Source organism: Balaenoptera musculus, chromosome 14 (assembly GCF_009873245.2).
Source record: "Balaenoptera musculus isolate JJ_BM4_2016_0621 chromosome 14, mBalMus1.pri.v3, whole genome shotgun sequence".
Lineage (NCBI taxonomy): Eukaryota > Metazoa > Chordata > Mammalia > Artiodactyla > Balaenopteridae > Balaenoptera > Balaenoptera musculus.
The window spans coordinates 20,971,591-20,996,742 of NC_045798.1; the positions used below are offsets into that span (position 1 = coordinate 20,971,591).

Consider the following 25,152-nt stretch of genomic DNA (forward strand, 5'->3'; position numbering starts at 1 on the left):
AGGGTGGACACTCTCGCGGCTGGGAAAGTAAAGGGCTGAGGGCCGGAGAGGAGCCCAAACCCCGCCGGGAGAGCGCGGGCGGCCCCCAAGCAGGCCCTGGGCGGAGACCGAGAGCTGGGGGCGTGGTCCCTAGCGGGGTGGGACCTTGAGCAGGGACCTGGCCAGCTCGCGGGCCCAGACGTGGCGCAGTGGCCGGACGGTTCACCTCTAGCTTGCGGATCATCTTCGGCCGGGTTTTAATGCGCCTCCCGCTGCTTTCGCCGCCCCTGCTGCTGCTCCTCGCGGCAGTCGCGGCCGCCACCACCACCTTCCGGCCTGACTGGAACCGTCTACACGGCCTGGCCCGAGGCCGGGTAGAGGTGAGTGCGGTGGCCCCCAGGCTAGGGACCACCGACCCCTAACCCCGTAGCCCCTTGGCTTTGGAATCACTGCCCGTTCTGACCCAGGACCCTCCCGACCCCCATGTCCCCCTCGGCACCAGGACTGTCCCTCCCACTCCCCAGCCCCAGAACGCCCCAGCACCCACCGTGGAAGCCCGAGACAACTGATCTTGAGGCCTGGAAATCTGAACCCCTCCCCAGTTCCCCATCCGGCCGGACATCGGGCCCCAGACACATTGGGCCTGTCCCCTAACTTCTTCCGGCCTATGACTTTCCCAAATCTGTTCTCTGGAGCCCAACCTCCCATCCCCCCATCACTTCTCTTTTTCCTGGAATTCCTCCCCACCCCAGTTCCGGTTGGTCTCACTCCCTTTGCCTGGGGGACAGAAGAATTTCTGGGAGCCTCCCTGCCACCTGGGGAAGGGGGCTGGGAACTGCCTTACCAACTCTTACTCCGCAGCAATCCCCCCACCCTCCCCTGCCATGAAATGCCCCACCAAAGTCCCTGTGTGACTTGGATCATCACAGACCCTCTCTGGGCCTTAGTTTTCTGCCTGAAAAAAGTTGGGGGGTGGGCGGGGGCGGGGAGGAGGGAGGACTAGAATGGGTAATCCTGGGGTCTGGACTCCCCTTCACGGAGTACAGGGAGGGGCCCTCCCAGCCTCCTTTGTTGGGGAAGCAACCAGATGGTCTGTAGGGCTAGGCTGCAGGTGGCAGGGAGAGCCAGCTCTGCACCGGATGAGGTAGGGACCAGATGGTAGGTGGTAGGTGTCTCTAATAGGGCCTCTCAGGGAAGTTCTGAGCTGTTTCCTTCTGGTCTGCCTCCACCCTGAGGTTCTAGGGACCAAAGACCAGGTCCAGGTCTCTATGGCCTGAGGGGGTAGGGTGATCATTTCTCTTGGGCATTGGGCGTGGCTCAACAGTCAGTAAGTTGTGCAGGCAAGAGCCCCAAGGCTGGTAAGTACCCTTTGGGTTTCTGGTCTTGCTCCTCTTTTCCTCTGGTGTGGGTGGGCCTCGGCTTCCCCATCTGTACAGAATTCCTCCTTCTACCCACAAGGGGCCTCCATTTCCACATCTTAAGAACTGCTGTTCCAGGGAGTAATTCACAGCTCGATCCAATGCCCAGCTGGGGAATGAGGGTGAGGGTAGATGTGTGACTCCTCACCTATGCCATTTTGTTCCCCTCCAGACATGTGGGGGATGACAGCTTAATCGCCTGAAGGAGGTGAGTTTGAAGGAAGGGATCCCCAGTTCGGTCCTCCCTGAGCCTCTTTGGGGGTGGGCAACATGATCCCAATGACCGGGTGGGGGAGGTTCCCTGCGCTGGGAGTCAGGAGCCTGCACCTGACTTGCTGTGTGACCTCACTGGGCTTCAGTTTCCTGTTGGTACCTGGAGATGGTTGGGGTCTGATGCTCTGGTTCCTCCCCAGGTGAAGGCCTTCGTCACCCAGGACATCCCACTCTAGTATCCTCCTTCTGTTCTGGGGGAGGGAGAAAGGAGAAGGTATCTACAAGAATCTCCTTCCACTTAACTTCACAGATAGGGACGACAAATGGTCTTCAACTGACAAGTGGGATTGATTGATAGTGGCTGCCCAGCGAATTCTGAGGCGGTCTTGGATTGGCAAGAGAAGTTGACTAGTGATGACTGTCACAGACACCAGCACAGAGAGGAGGCCCCCTTACTTCTTCGAACCCTAATTTCCTCACGTGTAAATGGGTATCCCTGCCCTGCTTGGGCAGACGAGGTAGTGTTCACATCGACAAGTCCCCGGGAGACCCCACCTGCCTCCGCCCACCACTACCCACCTTAACACCATCTCCAGCCACAACCTGGTAATGAAACACCTCCCGGGGGCCGACCCGGAGCTCGTGCTACTGGGCCAGCGCTTTGAGGAACTGGAGGTGAGGCCTGGGGAGGTGGACAGGGGGGAGGCGGGGCGAGAGGCGGGGCCCAGCGCGCTGACCCCGCCCCTCTTCTGCTTCAGCGAATCCCACTCAGCGACATGACCCGCGAGGAGATCAACGCGCTGGTGCAGGAGCTCGGCTTCTACCGCAAGGCGTCGCCCGACGAGCCTGTGCCCCCAGAGTACCTGCGGGCGCCCGCTAGGCCCGCCGAAGGCGCTCCTGACCGCGCTGACCTGTAGGTCTGGGGAGGCGGCACCACCCTGCCTGAGCCCTGGGGACAGAATGAAGCGCTCAGCGGCCCGGGAGCACCACCCTCGCTGAGGGCCGACGCCCAGTCCCCGAGCCAGCAGGGATGGAGTTGGGGGGTCCCTCCTAACCCTCTTTCTTCCCTCCCCAGCTCCACTAAATCCCCTTCCGCCTTCAGTGAGACTCGACTCCTTCTTTGCTGCGGGCGGGTGAGGAATAAGAGCTCCCCGAATACCCATGGGAGACCCTGCATCCCCAGCTGCCTGGCTGCCAGAGTGGGGACGTGGGCACACCTTGCCCAGCTGCCCTCCATTCAGCCCCCCCAAGGGAAGCAGAGAGGAATCAGGGTCGTTGAAAACCAATAATTTATCAAAACGCTGCGTGTGTATGCGTGGGAAGGTGTCGCGACAGACAGGGCAGCGGTGGGCAGGCGCACAGGGAGGGGACGGTGCCTGGATGGTGGGGGCAGCTTGCCGCTGCGGCCTTGCGGGCGGCGGGGAAGCTAGACATTCTTGCCGTGCAGGCGCAGCTCGTGGCGCCGCAGGTGGTTGTAGAGCGACTGCACGTAGGTGAAAACGCACTTGGGGTCGGGCTTCTTGCCCATGATCATCATGTCCTCCACCTCCACGAGGGGTACGCAGTCCACCAGCATCCTGCGGGGAGGGAGGCACGGGTGTGGTTGTCAGTGCCGGCCCCGACTCTTGCGGCGACCCTCTACCCAGAGGTCTTTACAACGCCGCAGCCCGCTGGTCTTCCATAAACTCGACTCCTGATCGACTGAATGAGGGGAAAGCCTTCTAGGAAGGCAGAAGCCCCAGGCCCCACCCACCCAAGCCTGGAGGCACCTCTGTGGGGAGCAAGGCCAAGGCATGTGGAGGTGAAGGAGGAGGTCCCTGCCCCATCCCAGCGCCCAGGCGCAGCAGACCCAGCGCAGGGTTGGGGTCTCAACCCCTAGCCCTGGGGAGGTCCTCACTCCAGACCCCGCCCACTTCTCTCTGGAGGGCCGCCTCCTTCTCACCCTCAATGGCACACTCCAGCTGGCACAAGCCTCTCAGTTGGGCTGTTGTACCCAAGGGGCCTCAAATCTTTCCCTGCACCCAGGACCCACTCCAGTGACCCTCTGGGCCCAGGATTATCTGCCAGCTCCCTGGCTTGGTACCTCCTGTAGAGCAGTCTGAGAACCCCCATCTGCCTCAAGGGACATCCCTGCTGTGTGAGATGGTGGCCAGGGAGGTGTGTGTGTATGTCTGAGAGACAGTTCTTTAACCCTTATTACCCGCTTGGGTAGAGCAGGGGAAGCAGATGAGTGTCCCAATCAGTACAAACTGGACCAACTACATCACATTCAGGGGCAGGACTTGCTCCCTCCTATGTGCCATGCCTGGCATATAGTTAGCACTGTCAATGTTGTTGAGTTTCCTTTGGCAGGGAAGGCATGAGGGCAGGAATTGCTCCTGTTCCCAAGACACCCAAGGGCCCAGGACTACCTTCCATCTTGTGCCTTCAAGGTCAGACCTTCAAGGTCAAACAATGTAAGGGCTGGGGCCTACTCTCAGCTCACCAGGACTCCTTTGGGGAAGAAACCTGGGAAGCAGGAGACCTGTTTCTGTCAAGGATCTACTCCTGGCCAGCTGTGGAAGCTAGAGAAAACCCTGCCCTGTGACTCAGTTTCCCCATTTTTCCGCAATAGAATAGTCATTCTTTGCTTCATTTGAGTCCTTGGAAGCACCTAGGATGAGTGAGAGGTTTCTGACTCTCTTGTTGACGTGCTATGTGCCCTTGAGGTCGTCTCTGCCCCAGCTTGTTTCAGCTGTACTATGGTGAAGAGGCGGCCTCTCTCTGCAGCTTCTTCCAGCTGTGGCTATCTCCCCAGGGATCCTGGCCTCTCCCAAAGTGGAGCTCCCTCCCATCTCTGGTGTCTTCCCTGGAGACCTTATAAAGCCATTGTTTACACCGGGGCTCACGGCTCAGGGCTCCAGCTGCCCCAGTGACAGGCCAAACACCAGGCAATTCGAGCAACAGCACGGCTGAGTCACACTTTCCAACTGGAACAGGGCCGGACTGGGCCCCTCTCCCTCCAGGCTGGCCTGCTGGGCAGCAGCTCCTAAGTCCATATATGACCTGGAGACAGCACCATGCCCATCTTTCCCTCACCTGGACAGCTTCTTTGAGTATATGTGTGCACGAGTGGGCGGCCCCCCACAATGGCTCCAGGCCCCAAGGGGCATCTGAGTGCACTGCTAGCTCTGTCCCTGATTCACATTACTTTAGGCAATCCCCTTTCTCCCTCTGGGCCTTCGTCTTTTCTTCTCCCTACAAAATGGGTGGGAAAAGTGATGGGGCAAGGAAAACAGCCACAAGGTGGGGAGTCTGGAGTTCCAGTTTTTGGCCCTAGCTCTGACCTAACAACCCCTGGCACACTCTGAGCCCACCTCTCTCCTCTGAGCTCCTGGTCTGTAATGGGCAGTTAGCTCAGGATCTGAATTCTCTACTGTGGCCCTGAGGTGAGATGACCAGATAGGAAATGCCACAGCTGGCTTGGGGATCCAGGACCCCCACCAGAAATAACTTCCTGTTAAACTGGCCTCGCTCCTGAGCTCCTCAGCTTGGAGCATGGCACCCCCAACTTCCCAGTGCACAAACTGGAGGCCTGGGAGGCTTCCCTGACCCTCCTTCTCCCTCCCCAATGGGTCCATCAAAAAGCCCATCCCTCTGCTTAAGCTTCTCTAGCTGTCTAGTCCGTCCCCTCCCTCCCCATCCCTCATCCAGGCCTCACTCAAGGATTGTTCTTCAGTGCTACCAGACCACATACATCCCTTCTCTGTTTGCAAACCTTTTATGACTCTTGTCCTCAGAAGGAAGTTCAGACCCCTGACTGTGACCCCTTCCTCCCCCTCACATCCAGACTAAATAAACTTCCTTCCCTTCCTGGGTGTGCCATGCCCTCCACCTCCCTCGACCCCACCACTGTGCACTGGCTGATCCCTCTGCCTGGAACTCCCTCTCCCTCTTTTAGCCTGAACTTGTCATTCAGATGCCAGCTTAGTTTGCACTTTTTTGAGAGCTGTCCTGGACCTGCCAGCTGGGTCGGGTATCTCCCCGGGGATCCCATGGCCTGCTGGGCTTCCTCCATCTCAGTCCTGCCCACCTGGCTCATCACTGCCCATTGAGGAGAATAGTCTTGACTGTGAGGTCCTGAACAGAAGTTAAGGCCATGCCTGGCTCCTTCTAGCTCTTCTCAGGGTCCCCCTGCTTCCCCACCCCCACTCCCGCCATTTCCCCAGCTTTTCTTTGTGCCCCACTGAGCAGATTCCGGCGGGGCAGCGTAATGGGACAGGGGAGCAAGGCGGCATTCCTCACCGTGGGACCCCAGCAGGGGTTAGGACTTTTTGGTTTTTACCAGCCCCTTCTGGACCAGACAGCGGTAGAACTCCTGGATGTACGTGTACACGCACTTCCAGTCAGGCTCTCGAAGCCGCACCATGTCCTCTGTGTCCAGGAGCTGCGGGCAGTCCGCATGGGTCCTGGGGAGGGTAGGGGGCCGGGAAGGGGCAGGGGGGCGGGGCCCGAGTGGGGCAGCAGGGGAAGAGGCAGAGAAGAGAGAGGGGAGGAGAACAGAGAGACACACACATACACACACAGAGACATGAGTTCAGTTACGTTCTCAGTGCTGCAGTCTGTCAGCCCCCCGCATGCCCCCTCCCCATTGTGGACGTGCCGCTCACTACCCATCACTAATGGTGTGCAATGCAGACAGGGGTGGGGGGCCAGATCAGTCACAGGTGCAGAGAACTCTCGGGGCAAGCGGGAGGGAACAAGGGATGGGGGCGATGGCGTTGGCGCTGAGGTTGGAGAGGAGGGCTGTGCCCCAGGGAGGGGGGTGAGGGAGGCGTGAGAGGAGGTGGAGGGAGGAGAAAGGGAGAAATCCGGGGGGAAACCAGAAAGAGAAAGATAGAGAAAGACAAATGGAGGAGGGTGCTGAGGGTGAGGTGAGCAGATGGGGCAACGATTCCAAAGTGGAGGGCTTGCTGATGTCCTATATAAGCCTCTGGCAACACCTATATAGGCTGGGCGGGCACGGTGCCCGGGCCAGGATCCTCCTTTTGGAATCTCCAGCCGGGATCCCGTGGGAGCAGGAAGCTCTGGTGATAGTGGGAGGAGAGCAGGACAGAGAAAGGGAGAGATAGAGGGAGAAGGGGACAGAGGGAGGATGGAGGGGATAGGGACAGGGCCACCTGATGGGCCTTGGCCCGGGCTGGTAGGCGGGCCTCTGGCTCCTTCGTTCCGGCGGGCACCTGGCACGCTCAGCAACAGGTGGGTGGGGTGGAAGAGGATGGGGGCTTTCTGGGGAAGGGGGTCTCAGCTGCTGAATGACAGTGCAGCTGACCAGCTCCAGGGGGCCTCGGGGCAGCTGGGCCCGGCCCAGATGCCCAGCCCCAGATGCCCAGCTGACACCAGCAGGGCTGGGACCCACACTTACTCGGCAGATGAGAAGGCCACCTCGAAGTTCTGGCGCCGGTTCTGTGGGCTGAGCTGCCCATAATCGAAGGCCTCAGGGAAGAAGTTGTGCACCAGGGCACAGAAGGCCATCCCGTCACTCCAACTCGAGGAGAAGTTCTGGATGTCCACATGCTATGGGTAGTGGGAAGACCGGTCAGCTCCCCTATGTCCTCCACCTTCCAGTGTTTTGTTTGTTTTGTTTTTTGTTTGTTTGTTTTTGTTTTTTTTTGTTGTTTTGTTTTGTTTTTTAACCACACCATGCAGCATGCATGCAGAACTTCCCCAATCAGGGATCAAACCCATGCCCCCTGCAGTGGAAGTGTGGAGTCTTAACCACTGGACCACTGGGGAAGTCCTCACCCTCCAGTGTTTTGGTAATCCAGATCTAGGGCAACTGAGCTCAGCGAGGCCCTGTAGCTTGCTCAAGGTTGCACAGTAGGTAGCCTCCTCCAACTCAGTTTGTTAACTCCCATGTCTGCTGCTTAGGGGGACAGAGTGACCAAGAGGCCCAGCACCGCCCAGCTAAGGCCATGGTCATGCCCTCATCACTCCTTCCCTTATGTACAGAAATTTACCCAGTGCCTCCGACAGAGCAATGAGGAGGGGACTCTAAGGGTGGGGTCTGGCCCTGAACCGTGCCCACCATCCAAGGGCTGTCATTAGGCCCTGCCACTTAATCACTTATCCTGGAATCTAGGGCATGTTATGTGTCCTCTTTGAGCCTGTTTCATCCCAGAAGAGGAATTCCCATCTTCCCTGCCAGACATGGTGGCTGTGAAGGGTACAGCTGCAGTTGGGGCCTTGTGAGGGTGAGGAGGCCCTCGCCTGGCCACCTGGTCTCACAAAGCTCACCTCATAGCCACGCGTCTTGGCTCGGCACCAGTCCAGCAACATCTGCTTGATGCTGTTGGCATTGGGGACACCGAAGCTGGTGGAGCGCTGCACAGCTGCGCGGGGTCCGCCAGAGCTGCTGCGGGGGCGGTGTCGGGAGCCGGGTTACAAGGGGCGCCTCTTCCATCGGCCCACCGAGTAGGTCCCAGCCCCGCCTTCTTTACCTTCAGGCCCCGCCCCCCACAGCTCCAGCCGCTCCCTTCTCGTCTCTGGCCCCGCCCACCACAGTCCAGACCCCGCCCCGTGAGGTCATTAGGCCCCGCACCGCCCACTGCTGCTCACCACGCGGCGCCTTCCTTCTCCAGCTTCTCAATCATGGCCTTGCGCGCCTGGGAGGCCGAGGTCTTGGGCAGGCTCTGCGCCTTCATCAGCTCTTTCTTCTTCTCTGCTTGGCGTTTCTCCAGCGCCGCTAGGCTGCCGGGCCGCGGGCTGGCCTCATCCTCTCGGTCGAAGATACTGAGGGGTGGGTATGCCACTGTTAGGGCCGAGGAGGGCCGCTCCTGAGCCTCGATCTCCACGAGTCAAGGGAGGGGTCTTGTCACACTCCAGACCCTACACTCTTGCGGTATCTTCACCACCGGCAACGCCGGCCAGCAAGGGAGGTGCTCTCATCACACCCATTTTACAGAAGAGTAGACTGAGGCTCAAACGACAAGAAAATGGGAGCCAAGCTCTTTTCAACAGACTTGGACCCTGGGGAGTTTTCTGCGAAGGCTCATTGTATCATCAGGTTACAGGTGAGCTTAGATTCTGGGCCCTATCAACTAATAATGACAACCAATGTGATAACAGTAATGGTAATAATAATAATAGCTCGTGTCTATTGAGCCTCTTCTATGTGTCATTTTAAACTTCACAAGAGTATGGAGGGACTCTTACCACTTCCACTGAAGATGAGGAAACAGAGGCCTTTGGCCTTAGATTTCAGAGAGCATGGGGGGCAGCGCAAGGACTTGAACATAAGTCTCTGACTCAGAGTTCCTGGACCCCTCTGGTTCCCAGCCTGAATTCTGATCCTACCTGCCCCAAAATGCTCTATAACATAGGGTGTATCCCACCTTCATGGGGCTAAGATGTAAAGATGCTCTGTGACATGGGACGTGGTCTGCAGACACTGGGAAGTGGCAGTGCCACCAGCAGCTCAGTGTGGTGGGGAGGCTTCTCGAAGACCCCGAGCAAATCTCTGGCCTCCCCCATGGTGCGGTAGAGAATTAGGTGAGATGGCAAGGCAAGCAGGAGTGGTTTGACTCCCAGTCTGCCCCTCCCTGGCTGTGCCCCCTCTTGTAGAATGGGTGTGCAGTGAGGTCCCCTGAGACACTCCTCCGTGGTCTGGGAGTGGGTACCTGTGCTCACCTGCCCATCTTCTTGGATGATGAAGAGGAAAAGGTCTTAGTTTGCATCATGGTGCTGCCACCACCATCTGCAAGAAAGGGGAAGGGGAGCAGGGTGAGGTCCTGGGCTGGATGTGGGAGATGGGGCAGGAGGCTGGTAGAGGGATGGAGCAGCCACAGGCAGAGAAGAGAAAGTGATGGCTGGACAGAGAGACACACAGATGGAAGTTCGAAGAGAGAGTTTGAGGAAGGTGGGCTGGCAGGCAGGCATGAGAAGACGCCGGGCGGCCTTACTCTCTGAGCGCCTCACAAAACTCGACTCCACCGTGGTGGTGCGGGCCGTCCGTCTGCCATCATCTGCGGGGGCAGGGATGAGAGGAAGGGTGTGAGGGGCACAGGGCCCAGCAAGGTAGACATGTTCCCACCCTGAGCCCTGAGCCCTGCTCGGCCCCTTACTGGAGTGGACGAGCCGCTCGGTCTTGGTGACAGTGCTGACAGCTGAGCCGTCGGCTGTCTGTTGGCTGTGTCGCGTGGCGGTCTTGGTGGCCGTGTTGCCACGGCCCTCCCCTGGCCGGGCCCGTGTCTCTTGCAGCCGCCGTTCCCGTTCCTTGTCCCGCTGGTCTGGGCGGGGAATGCCCCACGCATGCCCAGAAGGCCACCATCGCCCACAAAGCACATATGCACGGGCACACGGGGCACACAGATGGGGTGGAGGGCAACTTGTTAGCAATACTGAAGACACAGGGGACAACGGCCCTCTCTAGGAGTAGCTGGGGGTGAGGGGGTAGCTATAACTTGGGAGGGAATGGCAGGGTGTGGTGCACTCAGAAACAAGGGGACATGGAATAGTTGAACTCAAAGGGAGAGTATTTGGATCCAAGAAGGGAGTTTCTGTGGGAATGAGTAGCTGAGTCCAGAGGGAGTATCTCCATCTAGGGAGGAAGCAGCAGAGGCCAGGGAAGGAGAAGCTGAGTCAGGGCAGTAGCTGAGCGGGCCTTCAAATAGGTCTTAGCAGGGAGAAGAGCAGCTAGAGGAAGAAATATCTAAATCCACGGACTGAGTGATTGTAGGTATCTGAGAAGCAGTTCGATCCAGGGAAAGGGTAGTTGGGAGAGAAGCTGACAAAGGGGGTAACTGGGCCTAAAGAAGAAGCAGGTGGGTGGGCATAGAGGCTGGGTGGCCATCCATGGGCCCTGCAGGAAGCAGCTAGATCCAGAGTGGGAGTAATTGAGAGTATCTGGAGAAGCAAATGAATCTAGAATCTGGAAGAAGGAATAGCTGGGTCCGGGGAGGAAGTAGCTGTGTTCAGGGAAGGGGAAGCAGGGAGGAAGCAGAGGCTAAGGTGGTCATCAGTGGACCTTGAGGAGAGAGAAGCAGCTGGGAGAAGGAGTATCTGGATTCAGGGAAGGAGTACTTGACAGAAGTTGGAGAAGCAAGGAGGAGTAGCTGGGGGAGAGAGTAACTGGGTCTAGGAAGGAGAAGAGAAGCTGGTTCTGGGTCTAGGAAGTGGGAGAGAAGCAGCTAGGGAACGGAGCAGCTGGATCTGGGGGAAGGAGGCAAGGGAAGAGCTGGGTCTAGAAAAGGAGACGCTGAGTCTAGAGAAGAAGCTGGGGAGGGCGTTACTGAGCCGGAGTGTCCACGAATAGACCCCAGTGAGGGGAGCAGCTGGATCTAGGGGCAGGGCATCGGGCTCTCTACCTCTCTTCCTTTGTCGGAGCTCACGTAGCGCAGCCCGGATGAGCTTCCGCTCCTCAAAGTCCGTAGTCTGATCTAGCTGCAGACAGAGTCCCTGTCATTGTCCATCTGGTGCCTGCTGGCCCCGGCCCCTGCCAACCCCCAGTCCACCAGATCTGGCCATACCATCTTGTCCAGGACACTCTCATCCTCAATGGCCATCAGCTCCTCGGCGCTCAGAGGGCTCCGCCTCTCTGGTGCTTTGTCCACGCGTGTCTGCTCAGCGCCATTGGCCACCTCCACTGCTGCAGAGGGGGGCTCTGCTGATTCTGGCTCCATCTGTGTGGTGGGGAGAGGGCATGGACTTTAAGCAGGGGTGTAAATGAAACCAACCATGCCCCAAAGGACAGGGGGCCAGGCCCTGGGGCTTCTGGCACAGCCTTTGAAATACCACTAGCCAGTGGTATTGGACTGCCTGCCCAAGGATGACCATGTTGATGTCAGGCTCACAGAAGAGGCACTGAGAGCCTTGTTGTAGGGCTTCCCATGTACCCACAACTGTCTTAATACAATTAAGGGAGGCAATAATGGTGATTTCCATTCAGTGGTGAGCACTGTATGAACACTAGGTATTTTACTGTCCCTACTTAACAGAAGGGAAAACTGAGGCTCAGGGTAGCTGCATGACTTGCCCACAGTCCTTCTATAAGTGTGATGCAGACTGGGATCTGAGCTGAAGCTAGCCTAACTCCTGAATCTGAGTTCCTTCTGCGGCTTCATTCCCAGTCCCCTCCCAGGCAGGCTGTTCTCTGTCCTGCCTGTTCCCAAAGCCTGGGTCCTCCTGGGCCAGTGCCCAGGCAGCACATGCCCGCCCTCAACACACCAAGGGAGCTGGACCAGGGCCCATAGGCTCCTGACCAGGTGTCTGACCGGGGCTGCCCAGAGCCAAGTCCTCTCTGAAGCTCGCCCCTGCTCCCCACACCCCCTAGCATGAATCACCCACTAAGGGGCCTCCAACCCCAACCTAGCCCCCCACCCCTCCCAGGGCATCTTCCCAGCCCCTTGCAGACAAACCCCCCAGCCCAACTATCAGAGCCCCTTCCCTCCTGGCAGGGCCTCTCTATTTGCTGTAAGGGTAAGGAGAGCCGAGGTGGCAGCTGCTTCAGGGAGGCTCGGCCTGGCAGGGGCAGGGAGTGGGGGTGGGGCTGGAGGCTGGGCCCCGGCCAGGGGCTGCCAGGGCAGCCGCCACGTGTGCCTCAGGGCCAGGAGCCTGGCACCATCTCGCCTCAGTCTTGGAGCGCTAGTGCCCCAGTCCCCTGTACAGATAGGTAAACTGAGGCTCAGAGAAGGTGGTAGGCCACCTAGGGTCACTGAGCAGAGGCAGAGCCTGGCTCAAAACCACCCGCCTCCCTGCAGCCCGTAAGGACTTACGAGACTGCTGCTGTGGGCAGGGCTTGCAGAGGAGCGGCGGCGGGTGCTGAAGGCAGGCGGGTGGGCCACAGGGGTCCCAGCATCCTCGGCCGCCTGGAAGAGGGCCTCAGGGTCGGCAGCAGCCAGGAGCAGCTCACTGGGCTCCAGCTCGGGCTCAAGGTCAGGCACAAGCGGGACCCCCAGCCGCAGGCTCAGCACCTCCACCTGCCTGCCCAGCGCATCCAGCCGCCGGCTCAGCGCTGCTGTCTCCGCCCGCAGCTCTTCAGCTGCCCTGGCCACCGGCTCCACAGCCGAGGCAGCTGCCTCGGCTGCCTGGGTCACTGCCGCCCGGCCTGCCTCCGCCACTGCCTGCAGCTCCTCCAACGCCCGGCCCAATCTCTCCTCGAGGGCTGCGGCCAGCTCAGACATGGGCCCCGGTACCCCCGGCATGGTGATGGTGGGGGCTCTACGGTGGGGTGACGAAGGGGGCAGTGGTAGGGACTGCTGCTTCTGTCTGGCAGAGTCAGTCTTTGCAGCTGGCCTGAGGGCGAAGGCAAGGGCAGTGGGCCTGCCCCGCCCCTGCTGGCCTCCCAGCCCGCCACCTGCCAGCTGGGGCTGTAGCCCAAATAGAAACCTATTCTGGGCTCCCTCTGGAGGGGGCAGTGGGGGAGGGGTGGCCTGCCCAAGCAGGCAGACCGCCAGGCCTGGCCCTGGCCCTGCAGAAATCACAGACTGGCAGTACAGCAAGTCTGCACAGGTTCTGAAGGATTGCCAAGGCCGGGGCCCCATGCCCCATAGGTGGGGAAACTGAGGCAGGGAGCAAGGCATGGGCCTGTCTGGGCCACCATGTGCATTAGCCGTGAGGACCCAATCTGCCAGACTCCAGAGCCTGCGTCCTCTGTCGTCATGCCATGCTGTTTTAGAAAGCCTTGAACCGATGGGGGCAATGGAGGCACAGAGAGGCGGGACTTCAAGCAATCTGCAGTAGCAAGTGCCTTGTCCCTGAGATAAATGTCCTCTGCCTGCCTCTGGTGCTCAGATCCAACCACAGACTCTGAGCAAGTGCATTACAGGCACACGATCTGCCTCCCCTTGGTTCTGGTTGGGGAAACTGAGGCAAGTAGGTCGTCATACCCGGCACTCCCTGTGGCACCTCCCATCCACCCCAAGGGCCTCAGCCACCCTCTCCTCACTCCCTTGGCAGAGAGCAGTTAGGTCCTGCTCTGTGAGCGGAAGGGTGCTTTCCTGCCCCCACCCTCTCCCTGTCACCCTTGAGAAAGCCCAAAGCTGGCTCTAGCCCTTTCACCTCAAAGTCCCATTCAGCCCCTGGAACAGCACAGAGGCCATTACCTGGGCAGCTGGGCGGCCCACTGCGGATCCCTTCCCAGGCTGAGCTCCCAGCCAGCTGATCCCGGGCTCCAGAATGAATAATGGAAGGGTGCGGCAGATTCAGTTCCCGTGGCACCTGCTAGGCTGCTGCCTCACCTGACTGGCACCCCCTTGCCTGTCCCCCCTCAGTGCTTCTGCCGAGCCCCCCCCCCAACCCCGAGATATTGACGCAGATGGTAATCACTAATCTCCAATCTCCTAACGGGCCGGGCTGATCTTGGATGAGCAGATGAGAGGCTCTGCACCTTGGGGCTGAGGTTCAGTATAGGCTGGGAGCAGGGCCACTGGGGCTGCTACAGGAAGAGGGGGCAAGCCCTTATTACCCTTCTCTGAGCCTCAGTTTTCCCATCTGTTCACGAGGAATGAACCGACCAATTCTGGAGTAAGGACCGGAGATCATCATGTGGGAAGCTTAAGGCCAGTACAGAGTGAGCTTCTGACATGTCTAGTGGCTGATAGGCGAGGGTCTGGCCCTAGCTCTGCCACCAACTGGCTGTGGACTGTGGTCACCTTCTCTCTGTGGGCCTCAGTTTCCCGTGTGTGCAGTAGGGGAAGAGCAGAGCAGAGGAGCCCTGAGAGCCCTGCACCCTGAAACAGTCTACATGAGGTGGCTGATGGTGAGGCTGGTGGGGTGAGGAAGGGCTCACCTTAATGCTGCAGCCTCCTCGGCTACCAGGGGAGGCATGGCTGAAGCTGGTGACGTGAGTGACACTGCCCAGCCGAGCCAGGTTCCCAGGGCTGCTGATATGGGTGATGGTGCTCTTGCCCCCACTGCTGGTGCTAAGGAGGGTGGGGGGCGCCCGCAGCCCCAGCGTCAGTTCTGGATAGGGAGAAGGACTACGGTCAGGATCAGGTGGGGTGAGGGTAATGCCAGTCCAGGTTGATGGCGCCCGTCGCTCCCAGTGCACCCTTTGGAGACACCCTGAGCCCTGACCACAGCACCTGTCCTATGTGCAGAGCTGGGTGGCTGCAGGCAGTCATCCCCAGCAGTGGGGAGGCAGTGGGGAGGCCTACCTGCCCTCTGGTTGCCTGTGGGCAGCAGCACCCGGCCCGTGGAGGCCTGGCCCCGGCCATCCTTGATCTCGATGGTGAATGTGGTCTTCATACTGGCCCCTGGCTCAGCAGTGCCCACGGCCACGGCTAGCGGGGCACTGGGCGCCTCTGAGCGGGCCATGGGCCCCCCTGTTCTGTTTTCAAGGGGCCTGACAGCCAAGCCCCGCCCCCTGGGGCCCTCCTCCCTGGGGCAGCTCTGAAGCTGGGCCAGGGGCCGGGCTGTTCCTCGCTGATCCTTGTTGAACTGGGAGGAGGTGTCACTGGGGCCCCGTGAGGAGGGGCCACTGGAGGAGGAGGCAGGGGTGGTGCTGATGTGGGAGGAGCCTGGGAGCCTTGCAGGGGTCGAGGGACCTAGGGCTGCCCGGAGTGGGCCTTCCTGGAGCCCAGCAGCCATAGGAGAATCGGATGTGAACTTGCGCACACGGTCCCGTACGGAGCCAGCCCGCTGGAACGGGGAAGGTCCACTGGCAAGGGGGGTGGGCTCTAGAAGGGACAGGAGGGCTGTCAGTGGTTGGATGGGACAGGGACTGCCCAGAGCCCGGGGTTGTGGGAACTGGCAGTACCTCGGTTCTGGACTGGCTGGCGGGGGCTCAGCACAGACAGGGAGCGTTGGCAGGGGCGAGGGCCAGCTAGGTCTGGCAGCATGGGAAGGCGGTGGCGGCCATGTGGGAGCAGAGAGAGGAGTGGATGGTGGGGTCCACCTCTCATAGTCCTCTCTTCAACACCTCCTCAGCCTCCCAACCCCTTCCTGCACCTCAACCTCCCCAGCCTCCCCAGCCCATCCTGCACCTCCCACAGCTCCTGGCCTCCCCACTCAGCTGCGTCTCTCTTACAGGCCCCTCATTCCCCGACCCCGGGATAACTTGGACAGTCCTGGGGGCTGGGGCTAGGCTTGGGCTGGAGGAAGGGTGCCCAGATTCTCCCTGCTGATGGGGATGGTGGACACCCCCCTGGCCAGCACTGCCCACGGCTCCAGCTGGGAGATGGGCGCACTCCCTTATTGGGGAAAAGAATGTGCCTGAGGCCTGTTGCCTTTCAAGGCTGCAGGGAGGCCTCTGGCCATGGGTGGGGGAGTGGGCGGGGGCGGGGACACCTCAGGAGCAGTGGGAGGCGTGTCAGAGCCTGCCTGGACCTGAGGGCACTGGAGCCATCTAGGCATGAGAACCCATTTTCCAGGCAGGGAAGGGGAGGCCCAGGGAGGCAGATGCCCCTAGCTATCTCTGCTGGAACCCTACCTGCTCTCTTTGTGTCGGAGGGACCTTTGGTAGGGCCGTGGGCAGCAGGGGGCTCTGGGGGGCCACGCAGAAGCTGCAGGGGAGACACGGCATGGGCAGGGCCTGACTCCCAGACTGGGGAGCTCACCCGCCTGGCATCCCTGCCCCTCATCTAGACTCACCTTGTTGACCACCTGCCCCTCCGTGCTGGGGGTGGCTGGAGGCTCCTGGGGCTCAGGGCTGGCAGCCCTGGGCGGGCTGGGAGGTGGCTCGGGGCTGCCCAGAGCCTCAGTGGCAGGGCATGGGGCCTCGGCAGGCTCCAGTGGAGGCTCAGGAGAGGTAGTGGTGGGTGAACTGTCGGCTGAGGCAGGTGAGCTGGGTGTGCCCCCAGGTGGGGCCCGAAGCAGTAGTGTCACTGTGGTCACGTCATAGCTGGTGCCACTGGGGGTCGGGGTTGGCTCTGGGACCTCTGCCTGCTGCTCCTGTTCCTCTGGCTTCGGCACCTGCGGGAGACCCGTGGGAGACCCACAGGATGTGGCCAAGGCTCTCCAGGCTGGCAGGCACCCAGGGCAGGGCATGCAAAGCAGAGGGGCTGGACACGGTTTCCTGCAGGCACACCTGCACAAGCACGGTCACTGGCACACCATGGGCGGTCTTTGATCCCCACTTCCCAACCTCTTGGCACTGCCTAGTCAAGGGCAGTTCAGAGATGACCAGATCCTAATGGCAGGGGTTGGGGACAGCAGGAGACCTGCTGGGGACTCCCAGACTTAATTGATTTCTGGTGTGGAGGCCCCTGACCCCTGGCCTCTGCCTGGTTAATTACGGGGTTAGTGGGTAGTCTAGTCCTGCCAGGACCAGGAACCCAGCGGCCTCTGCTGGCCACTTAGGGAACCTGCACGACCCGACCTCTCACCCACACTCCCTGGAGAACAGAGCTGACACTGGCCCCTGACAGCAGGACCTGATAAGCCAAGGTAAGGATGTGGACTGTCCGGAAGGGGAGGGGCAGCCTCGGATGGTTTAAGCTGGGCAAGTACCAGGGTCTGATTTTCATTTCAGGGAGATCCCTCTGTCTGCTGAGTGGAGGCTGGATGGCCAGCGTGGGGGTAGAAGGTAGGCGTGGAAGCGGGGAGGCCAGCAGGGAGGTCAACAGGGTGGTAATGAGAGACAGTCAGGAACCTGGGAGCAGTGTAGACAAGCTGGCTTTGCGGGGGAGGCCTGGGTAGAGACAAACTCTGGAGTGGAGACATGTGACCAGAAGTTGCCTGGGAGAGTGGGCAGAGGCCTGACATAGAGTCCCACTGTCCCCCAAACACAAGCTGGGGGACCCCTCAGTTAAGTACCCATCTAGCAAAGACACACAGGCGCTCTGTGCTGTTGGCATCCATGGACACAGGACCTTGCCCACACCCCTTACCTCACACCGGTTCAGCCTGTGTGCTGCCCGCCCCTTGCTGTCCTCTCTTGAGCCACTGTTGGGACGCCCGCTGCACAACCTTCCAGCCAATATGGCGGCTGGAGGGAAAGGGAAAAGTGTCAGGTGAGTGGCAGGGGGTCAGGGTGGGGGGGTTGCTGGGGGCAGCATGCAGCAGGGCAGGGGTGGGGCCAGGGCAGGGCACGTACCCTCAATCTCCTGGGCCCGTACGCGGCGGATAGCAGCTCGGATCAGCTTGCGTTCCTCGTACTCAGCAGCGCCTCGCAGCTGTAGGTGAGGGGTGGGCCACGGGTGTGTGGAGTGCAGGTCTTCACCTGCCCTGCCCCCATCCCCTGCCCTGGCCCAGGCCTCACCAGTGTGGTCAGCTCCTCCACATCACTCATGGACTCCAGCCGTCCTGCCAGCCGTGCCAGAGCAGCCCGCTGCTCAGCCTCCCGCTGCTGAGAGCTACAGGGACACCATGACTATAACCTCCATTGCCAGGGCCAGGTCATGGAGGATGTGGGCTGAGGGCGGAGGCCAGGACAGGGTACCTGGAACCTTGGCAGAGGGGCAGGTAGCTGTGCACACCCTCTGGCTACAGGCTGGCACATGCACGCCCATGGACCTGAGCGCTAATATCACATGGGCGTGGCCAGGACACCATGACCGGCACGTGGTCCGTGCCCACCAACATCCCTGTGTACTCCAAATGCATGCCTGTGCTGCCATTTGCACACCCAGACGGGCAGCAGACACCTGGCTCATGCCTGCCTGTACAACACGAGCTGAGCCCTGGCACATTCAGCCCCACCTGCATGTCCAACCCCTCGCCACTCACTGCAGCCAGTTCTCCTTGTTGTCCTGCCGCTCGGCACGGAAGCGCTTGGATGCCAGGGCCTCCTCCTCGCGCTCCAGCTCCTGCCGCTGCAGCTCCCGGATGGCTGAGCGGATGCGCCGCCGCTCTGCCAGATCTGCTGTGACCTCCAGCTGCAGGGCAAGGGGTGGTGAGGGGCAGGTCATTTTGGCTGCCAGGGAGGGAGGGCGGGCACTGGCCGCCCACGGCTCGGCCTGGGGCACAATGAGTGGTCTGTCTCCACTCCCTCTGCCCCAAGCCTGTCATGTGCCTGCCTGCCCACCCAAACTTGGTCTCAGGGGGAGACTCAGATCATGCAGCGAGGGCTTCTGGACAGCCCACCGTGGACTAAGATTCACAGAGTGGGCAGCCAGCAACCACCCACCTGTGCCAGGTGCCAAGTCAGGCGCTCATTCCTGTGACTCGACTCCTGCCTCTCAGAGCCCTTCATCAAACCCCCAAGAGCCAGAGAGTTGTGGCAGGAGGAGGCAGGCCATCCTATGGGCCCCTAACAGTGTCCCTGGGGAGGAAAGGGTGATTGGGCCGCTGGAATCCAGCTGTGAGCACGAGAGACTCCCAAAGTACCACAGCCCTGCTGATGGGTGGCAGCCTTGTCCACATTGGACAGATGGGGAAACTGAGGCAGGGGCAGGCCCTCAGGAGTCATAGCTCCCCGCCTGGCTGGGGGCTATTGTTCTCCCTGCACTGGTCCTGCTCTAGCCACCACTGAAGGGGCAAAGGGGCCGGGGCTCAGAGTGGGAGGGCCAACACCCCAGACAGATAAGGCAGCTGCACTAAGGTCCACCCAGGGCCCTAGAGAGGGTGTCCATGGGGGACAGGTGCTCCCACCAGCTTCTTAGCCTGTCACTCCCTGGGAAATTGGGGGTGGCTGGTCTAACCAGGTCCAGGAAAGGGCACCTTCTCTGGGCAGTCAGCCAATCCTGTTGCCCCCCTCACTCCTCTACCCCCTACAGAGCCTCTGTGGCTCAAGGGAGAGAGGACAGGCCCAGGGCCCCCAAGAAGATAATGGCAGAAATAAGCCTCCAGTGTGGGTGTGCGCCAGGTGGGAGCAAGTATAGGCAAAGTGATTTCCTCTGCCCCCACCCCCAAATCATTCAGGGGTAGGCCCAGGAACCCTCTACTCCCTTCCTTTTTAGCCTCCTCTCCCATCATTCCTTCCTGCTCCACGGGGGAGCCTGGTGGGAGGGGGAAAGGTTTCAGCAGGGAGTGTGGGCTGGCCCAGCTTAGCCATGAGCTCACTTGTCCCAGTCTGAAGAGGGTAGAGACAAGTGACAGAGAGCCTTCAGTCTTCACATTCCTGAGGAGATATGGGAGGGCCCTCGGAAGGCTCAAGCCAGGACCCCCAGCTGGCTCCAGCCCCAATCCAGTCCTGGCTGGGTGGTCAGGATCATATCCTTAACATCCCTGGTCTTGGTTAACATCTCATTTGTCAGACGGGACAATGGCCTCCCTTTAGGGTAGTGGGTGAGGATGGGGGCAGTGACTTGGGGTCCCCCCCGCCTTGCGGAGCTATGTATGGTTGGTTCCAGCCAGTCAGGAGGGGAGAGAGAGAAGTGAGGGCAAGTGAGGGCAAGATACCCAGAGGCATCTGTAACATTTACTGAGAAACCATGTGCCGGATCCTGTGCTGAGCACCTTACTTGTCCTAACATCACAGAAACCCTAGGCAATTTATTATTCCCATTTGACAGATGAGGAAACTGAGGCTCAGGGGGAAGTGATTTGCTTATGGTCAAGTGACCTGAGCCAGGATTTGAACCCAGGTTTCCATGACTCCGGGGCCTTCCCTGGGCTGAGGATATCTCTGTGGCTGGGGTCTGTCTGCTATGGTGGGTACCTTGAAGATCCTTGTACTATATCGGGGACCCTTCCAGCCTGGACTAGAGATGCCCTGGGGCTTAAGGGGGCCTATCTTGTGCGGGGGTGGAGAAGGCTCACCTTCCCACCCTCAGTCCTGGCCTTGACTCAGGCCCAGAGCCCTCCGTGGTACACTAGGAGATTCCGGGCCTGAGGGGACAGCTGGTCCAGCCCCTCCTGTGCAGAGGGTAAAGAGTCTCAGAGATGCAATGACTAGCCCTTTGTCTCCTGTGTGTCCCTTCCCAACCCCCTGGGCTCCAGAGATGGGGTTCTCCTCCCTGAAAAAAGCTTGATGTGGGAACTTGGTCACTTCTGCAACCCCTGGGAGCCTCAGTGTCCCCCTCTGGAAAATGGGAGCCTCTGTCTGATCCCCCGAGTGGGTGGGGCAGGGTTGGGGAATGAAGAACCTCATCCCTCTGGTCACCCTCCCGCACGACCCTTCCCTTTGGGCCTGGAGACAAAGGTCCGCCCACAGTGTCCCTAATGTGTGTCCTGCGTTCCCCGTCCTCTCAGGCCCCACCATCCTGAGTGGAGGGGGCTGTTGTTGGGAGGGAAGGAAGTACAAAGCGCCATTGTCCACTGGGGGAAAGGGAAGGAGATGGGGGGGTTTCCGAAACTGCCCAGTGAAATTCTCCTGGGAGGAAAGAGGGTGCTTCCTCTTCCCGGGGGGGGCCGGGCCTCCGGGTACTTTGTACCCTCGCTGCTGGGGGCGTCTGACAGGCCCCGGCGTCTTCCTGGGCCTCAGTCTCCCCACCAGCACTACGGAGGAGACTTTCCAGGCATTCGCTCAGTCCCAGCTCCTCCAGTTGACCGATGGGGGACCGGCCGGCAGTGAAGCGTGACCTAGCCAGGGGGCGCTGAAGGCCCGCGGGCCCCGCCACCGTAGCCGCCTGCACCGCCCACGCCTCTCCCACGCAGCCCCGTGCAAGGCGCCCAGCCCGGAGCCAGCAGGACAGGAAGCCGCGCAGGTTCCGCCTGCTTTAATATCCCCAGCTACAGAGAGGAAACCCAGGTTCACAGACTTAAGCAGCTTCCTAAGGTCACCCAGCTAGTGAGTGTCGGAGCCCGATCTCGAACCCGGGACCGAGGCGGAGGGCGTCCCGATATGTGGCGGAGGAGCACGTGGTGCTCGTGTCCCCAGGTGTCCCCATCCCGCACAGCCCCCCTCCCTGTTCGCAGGAATGTGCAGGAGCCGAGGTTGGGAGCGGGTCCCCGGGTCCCCAAATCGGCCGAACGCTGGGGCGCTGGTCAGCTTTCCCTTATAAGGCCCGGCCCCGCGGGGAGGAGCCCGGCTCCGGACGCCCCCGTTCCTGCCAGGAGGCCGGCGCGCGGGGCGGGACCCTCGGCAGCGCTGGGGCGCAGTAATGGCGGGCGTCCGGCGGTGGAGGACCCCGGTCCCGAAATGGGAAAGACCTCCGGGGTCCGGTGACGAGGGGCGGGGTCTTGCTAGTCCTTTCCCAGGGAGGGGGCCGGGGTTGGGGGGGCGGACTACAGACAATGCTCCGGCTTCTCTGAAACCCTTTTCCAGCACCCAAACCCGCATGGGGTGGGGGGTGGCAGCTGGAGAACCCTGAGCCTCAGAGTGGACCCCTAGAGAAGGGGATGAGCAAAGACCTGGCTTTCTCTCCACTACCACATTAGGATTCTGACTTCCTCATGGGAGGTCGAGCTGACGTGGTGGGACCCTTTGGAAACCCATCTCCCTCAGGCTGCACACAGTGCCTGTGGCGGTGGCAGACACCCAAAGTCTAAGGTGCTGTCCAAGGACACAGAGGCCGAGTGCCTTGGGTAGATGATGGCAGTGGCTGGGCACTAGCTAGCTGGCTCCAGCCCCTGCCTCCAGAGGAATGGTATGGGGGTGGGGTGGGTCATTTGCCTTCTCCCAGGGAAGGTAAATCTTTAATTTACCCCCTGGACAAGGGTCAGGGGCTGGGGGGTGGAGCTCTGGCCCCTCTTCCAGTTTCAGTGCTCCCTGCCCTTGCTGGTGGGCACATGCCTGCCCTGCTATATTGCCCCACATCCTCTCTGTGCACGGTATGTGTGTTGGGGGGGAGGGCGGGCTTCAAGAAGAAGCTGGGGAAAGGGGATAGAGTGGGCCCATCCTTCTTCCATGCCAGGATCTGGGCCTACGCCTCATTCCATCCCCATGCCAACTGTAGGGCCTAGATATTATGTTCACACACATTCCCCCCACCTCCTATTTTACAGATAAAGAAACTGAGGCTCCGAGTGGGAAAAATGACAGATTAGAAGTCACAGTGTTCATAAGGGTCCCCAAGCCCTGTCTCTACGGGCTCTTCTGGACTTGACTTATCCAGGTCTCTTGGTCCCCCATGAGCCCTTTTGGGGTTTGTTTGGATCCTGGCACACCCTTTTCCGAGCTGGGTGCCCTTGGGCAGGTGACTTCACCTCTCTGAGCCACAATGTCCTCCTGGCTCTTGGAGCTACTGTAACCATTCTGTGAGATGGTGTGCTTAGCGCCCAGACTGCTCCCTGCTGTGCCCTGGCTTATTAATCATTGCTGCTACTGTTATCATTGGGCCAGCCTCCAGGGGTGGGTACTGCCCAGGCTGTTGCTTGAGAGAGGCAAATCCAGCCTCCCCACACCTGTGACTGCACATGGGTGAGTCCTCACCAGTTACTATTTAAACAGGTGGTGGCAGTGGGGGGCTGGGAGGAACAAGGCCTCAGCACCTGGCATGGACAAGCACATGCCACCAGGGCCTCTGCATCGGCCACGCGGAACAGGCCTAGCCCTGTTCCCCGGAGCCCTTCTCCTGCGCCCTCCCCCATCACCTCCTCTTGTCAGCTGAGAGGTATCCTGGACAGGCCCTGCCTCTGTGGCCTGTCTTGTCTGTCCTCATAGTAGGGATAATGGAACCACTTACCAGCTTCCGCAAGGCTCCCTCATCCAGCCCAGCTAATGTTTCGTCTGCCATCTTGCTGGCCCCTAGCTCCGTCCGTCCCCTCCTGGTGAGTTCCCCAGTGCCTTTGGAAGCTGACACCAGCTCAGGGAATTCTGCAAGGGACAGACATGAATCAGGCCTTCTGGGGCCTCTAGAAACCACAGACACTTGGGCTTTGTGCCTCAGTTTCCCCCTCTAACCCGTGATTATCCATTGGCGTCTGATCCTTATCCGTGATGTGACTCCTGGCTGGGAGGTGCCCTCTGCCCTAGGGTAGTGTGCTGGAAAACTCAACAAACCAAGAGTAGGAGTCCCTGGTTCCATCCAGCCAGCTGGACTGCTAGCTTGCTGTGTGGCCTAAGCTGGGCCCTTGCCATATCTAAGCATCAAACAGGGAGGGTAGGGACCTGGATTGTGAAGCTAGGGCCCAGCAAGGCCCACCCAAGCTGTGCTCACCACCAGGGGGTGCCCACCACACTCCACAGCTTCCTGCCCCAACCACCCATCCCCAGGGCCTGCCCAGCCCCCACTCACCCCAAAAGCTCAGCCTCTGGCTATGGGCTAAACCTATATCCAAGTCCTTGCTGCCTTTGCCACTCTCATTCCCCCAGGTAATTTAAGCCATTGGAGGTAACATTCTGTCTTCTAATTCTTGAGGACAACCCTCTGTACACACCCCTCTCCACTCCTCCCTTTCCCACCCTCCCCCTGATGCCAACTGCCCTGACCTAATGAAGCCAGGTGTCCAGGCACCCCACTCCTCCTGCCAGTTCACACACTTAGAATTCAGTTCCCCAGCTGGAAGAGCCTTCAGAAACTGATCCGTCCAGCTTCTGGACTTAGGCAAACAGGATTGGAGAGGACCAGAGGATTGTCATGGGGGAAGGAGGATCCCAAAGACCCAGAGGGCAGGGAATGGATTTAATCTTGGCCACCTCTAGCTTCTGAAGTCCCCTTCCAAAGTGCCCTCAGGGGCTCAGGACACTCCCTCTTGCTCTATCACTGCCTATCAAAATGGCCCCCTAAATCCTGGCCCAGCCTCCCAGTGTAGCTCTTTCCTTCCCCCTGCAGCCCTAATGTCTTTCTGGAATTTGAGGGCCCACAGCATGACACACCGTAGGTGCTTAGTTAATGTATGGTGACTGAAATGGCCCCTGGATTGCCCCCGCTTCTGTTGATTCATCACTCAGTCATCCCTTCCCCCTCCCCAGAACAGTCACTTGTCGAGTCATCCCATCCGGTGAATGGGTCTGGGGGAGGTCCTAGTCCACACAGTTGGGGTTCTTCGGACTCTGCCTGTTCAAGTCGCTGCTTGCTTTTCCCATCCCTGTAGGCTCGGACAGGTAGCAACCTCCCAGCCGCCCTCTGCTGGGGTCCTTCACTTAGCAATCGCCAGACGTGGGTTCTGTGGACACTCTGAGTTCTCCCATGTCTTCTGAGGGGCAGGGGTCCCTAATGCAGAATCTAGGACTCCCAGGGAAGTCTCTTTCTCCTCAGGGATTCCCGCCGCTGCTCCACTCCAGTTCTATGGCTCCCCGTCACACAGTGTGAGGTCCCCGAAGATTCCGAGGGGTCTCAGAGGAATGTAGGAGCTTCCTCAGGGTTTCTGCCCCCACAGACTAGCACCCCTGGGGGTCGTAGAGCCTCCTGGAGGTCCGTGAGCGTCCTTCCCCCAGGTCTCAGAACTTTATCGCATGGGTTAGAGCCCCTGTGGATGGGTGGGGGCTCGCAGGTTCAGGAGTCCCAGAACCCTGGGAGTCCACCTATCCGGGTTCCACCCTCGGACCCGTCGGGGGTCCTGCTGCCGCCCGGAGGTCCACACACCCACCTCTTAGTCCGGCCCGCCCGTCCGGCACGGGCTCAGCTTAGGTCGTTCGGGATCCAACAGATGGACTAGGAGCGGTCAGGCGGAAGGCGCCGCGACCGGGATACCAAGCCCGCTCAGCAACCGTCCCCGGGATTCTGCAAGCGCCGCCCGTCCAGCCGCGCCAGCAGCCCCGCCGGCCCCGCCCCGCGCCACGGCGCCAACCAATCCTGGGGAGGGTCCCGCCCACCCTCGTGCCTCATTGGGGAAATTCAATTTGACGGCCTCGCCCCTA

At 60.2% G+C, this 25,152-nt stretch overlaps 2 protein-coding genes across 11 annotated transcripts; one reads left to right on the forward strand and one right to left on the reverse strand.

Annotated features, from left to right (window-relative positions):
* SELENOM (selenoprotein M) lies at positions 1–2,711 on the forward strand. The gene is made up of 5 exons (XM_036874692.1): positions 1–359; positions 1,570–1,605; positions 1,811–1,845; positions 2,207–2,285; positions 2,369–2,711. Exons 1-5 carry the CDS (start codon positions 240–242, stop codon positions 2,525–2,527), a joined length of 429 nt encoding a protein of 142 aa, XP_036730587.1. The 5' UTR covers positions 1–239; the 3' UTR covers positions 2,528–2,711.
* A 171-nt stretch (positions 2,712–2,882) lies between these two features.
* SMTN (smoothelin) lies at positions 2,883–25,020 on the reverse strand. 10 transcript variants are annotated; one of them, XM_036874684.1, is made up of 21 exons: positions 24,882–25,020; positions 23,036–23,166; positions 18,255–18,403; positions 17,788–17,881; positions 17,623–17,701; positions 17,417–17,514; positions 16,179–16,499; positions 16,018–16,090; positions 15,346–15,417; positions 14,744–15,265; positions 14,377–14,549; positions 11,117–11,269; positions 10,955–11,030; positions 9,713–9,877; positions 9,551–9,613; positions 9,279–9,345; positions 8,208–8,381; positions 7,887–8,001; positions 7,015–7,166; positions 5,895–6,058; positions 2,883–3,187 (listed from the first exon to the last, which is right to left on the reverse strand). In XM_036874684.1, exons 2-20 carry the CDS (start codon positions 23,084–23,086, stop codon positions 5,914–5,916), a joined length of 2,742 nt encoding a protein of 913 aa, XP_036730579.1. In that variant the 5' UTR covers positions 23,087–23,166; positions 24,882–25,020; the 3' UTR covers positions 2,883–3,187; positions 5,895–5,913. The 10 variants fall into 10 exon arrangements, with proteins under 10 accessions (XP_036730579.1, XP_036730578.1, XP_036730577.1 ...); XM_036874683.1 differs by having other exon boundaries at positions 7,887–8,004; XM_036874682.1 differs by lacking the exon at positions 5,895–6,058.
* Between the last annotated feature and the right edge of the window lie 132 nt (positions 25,021–25,152).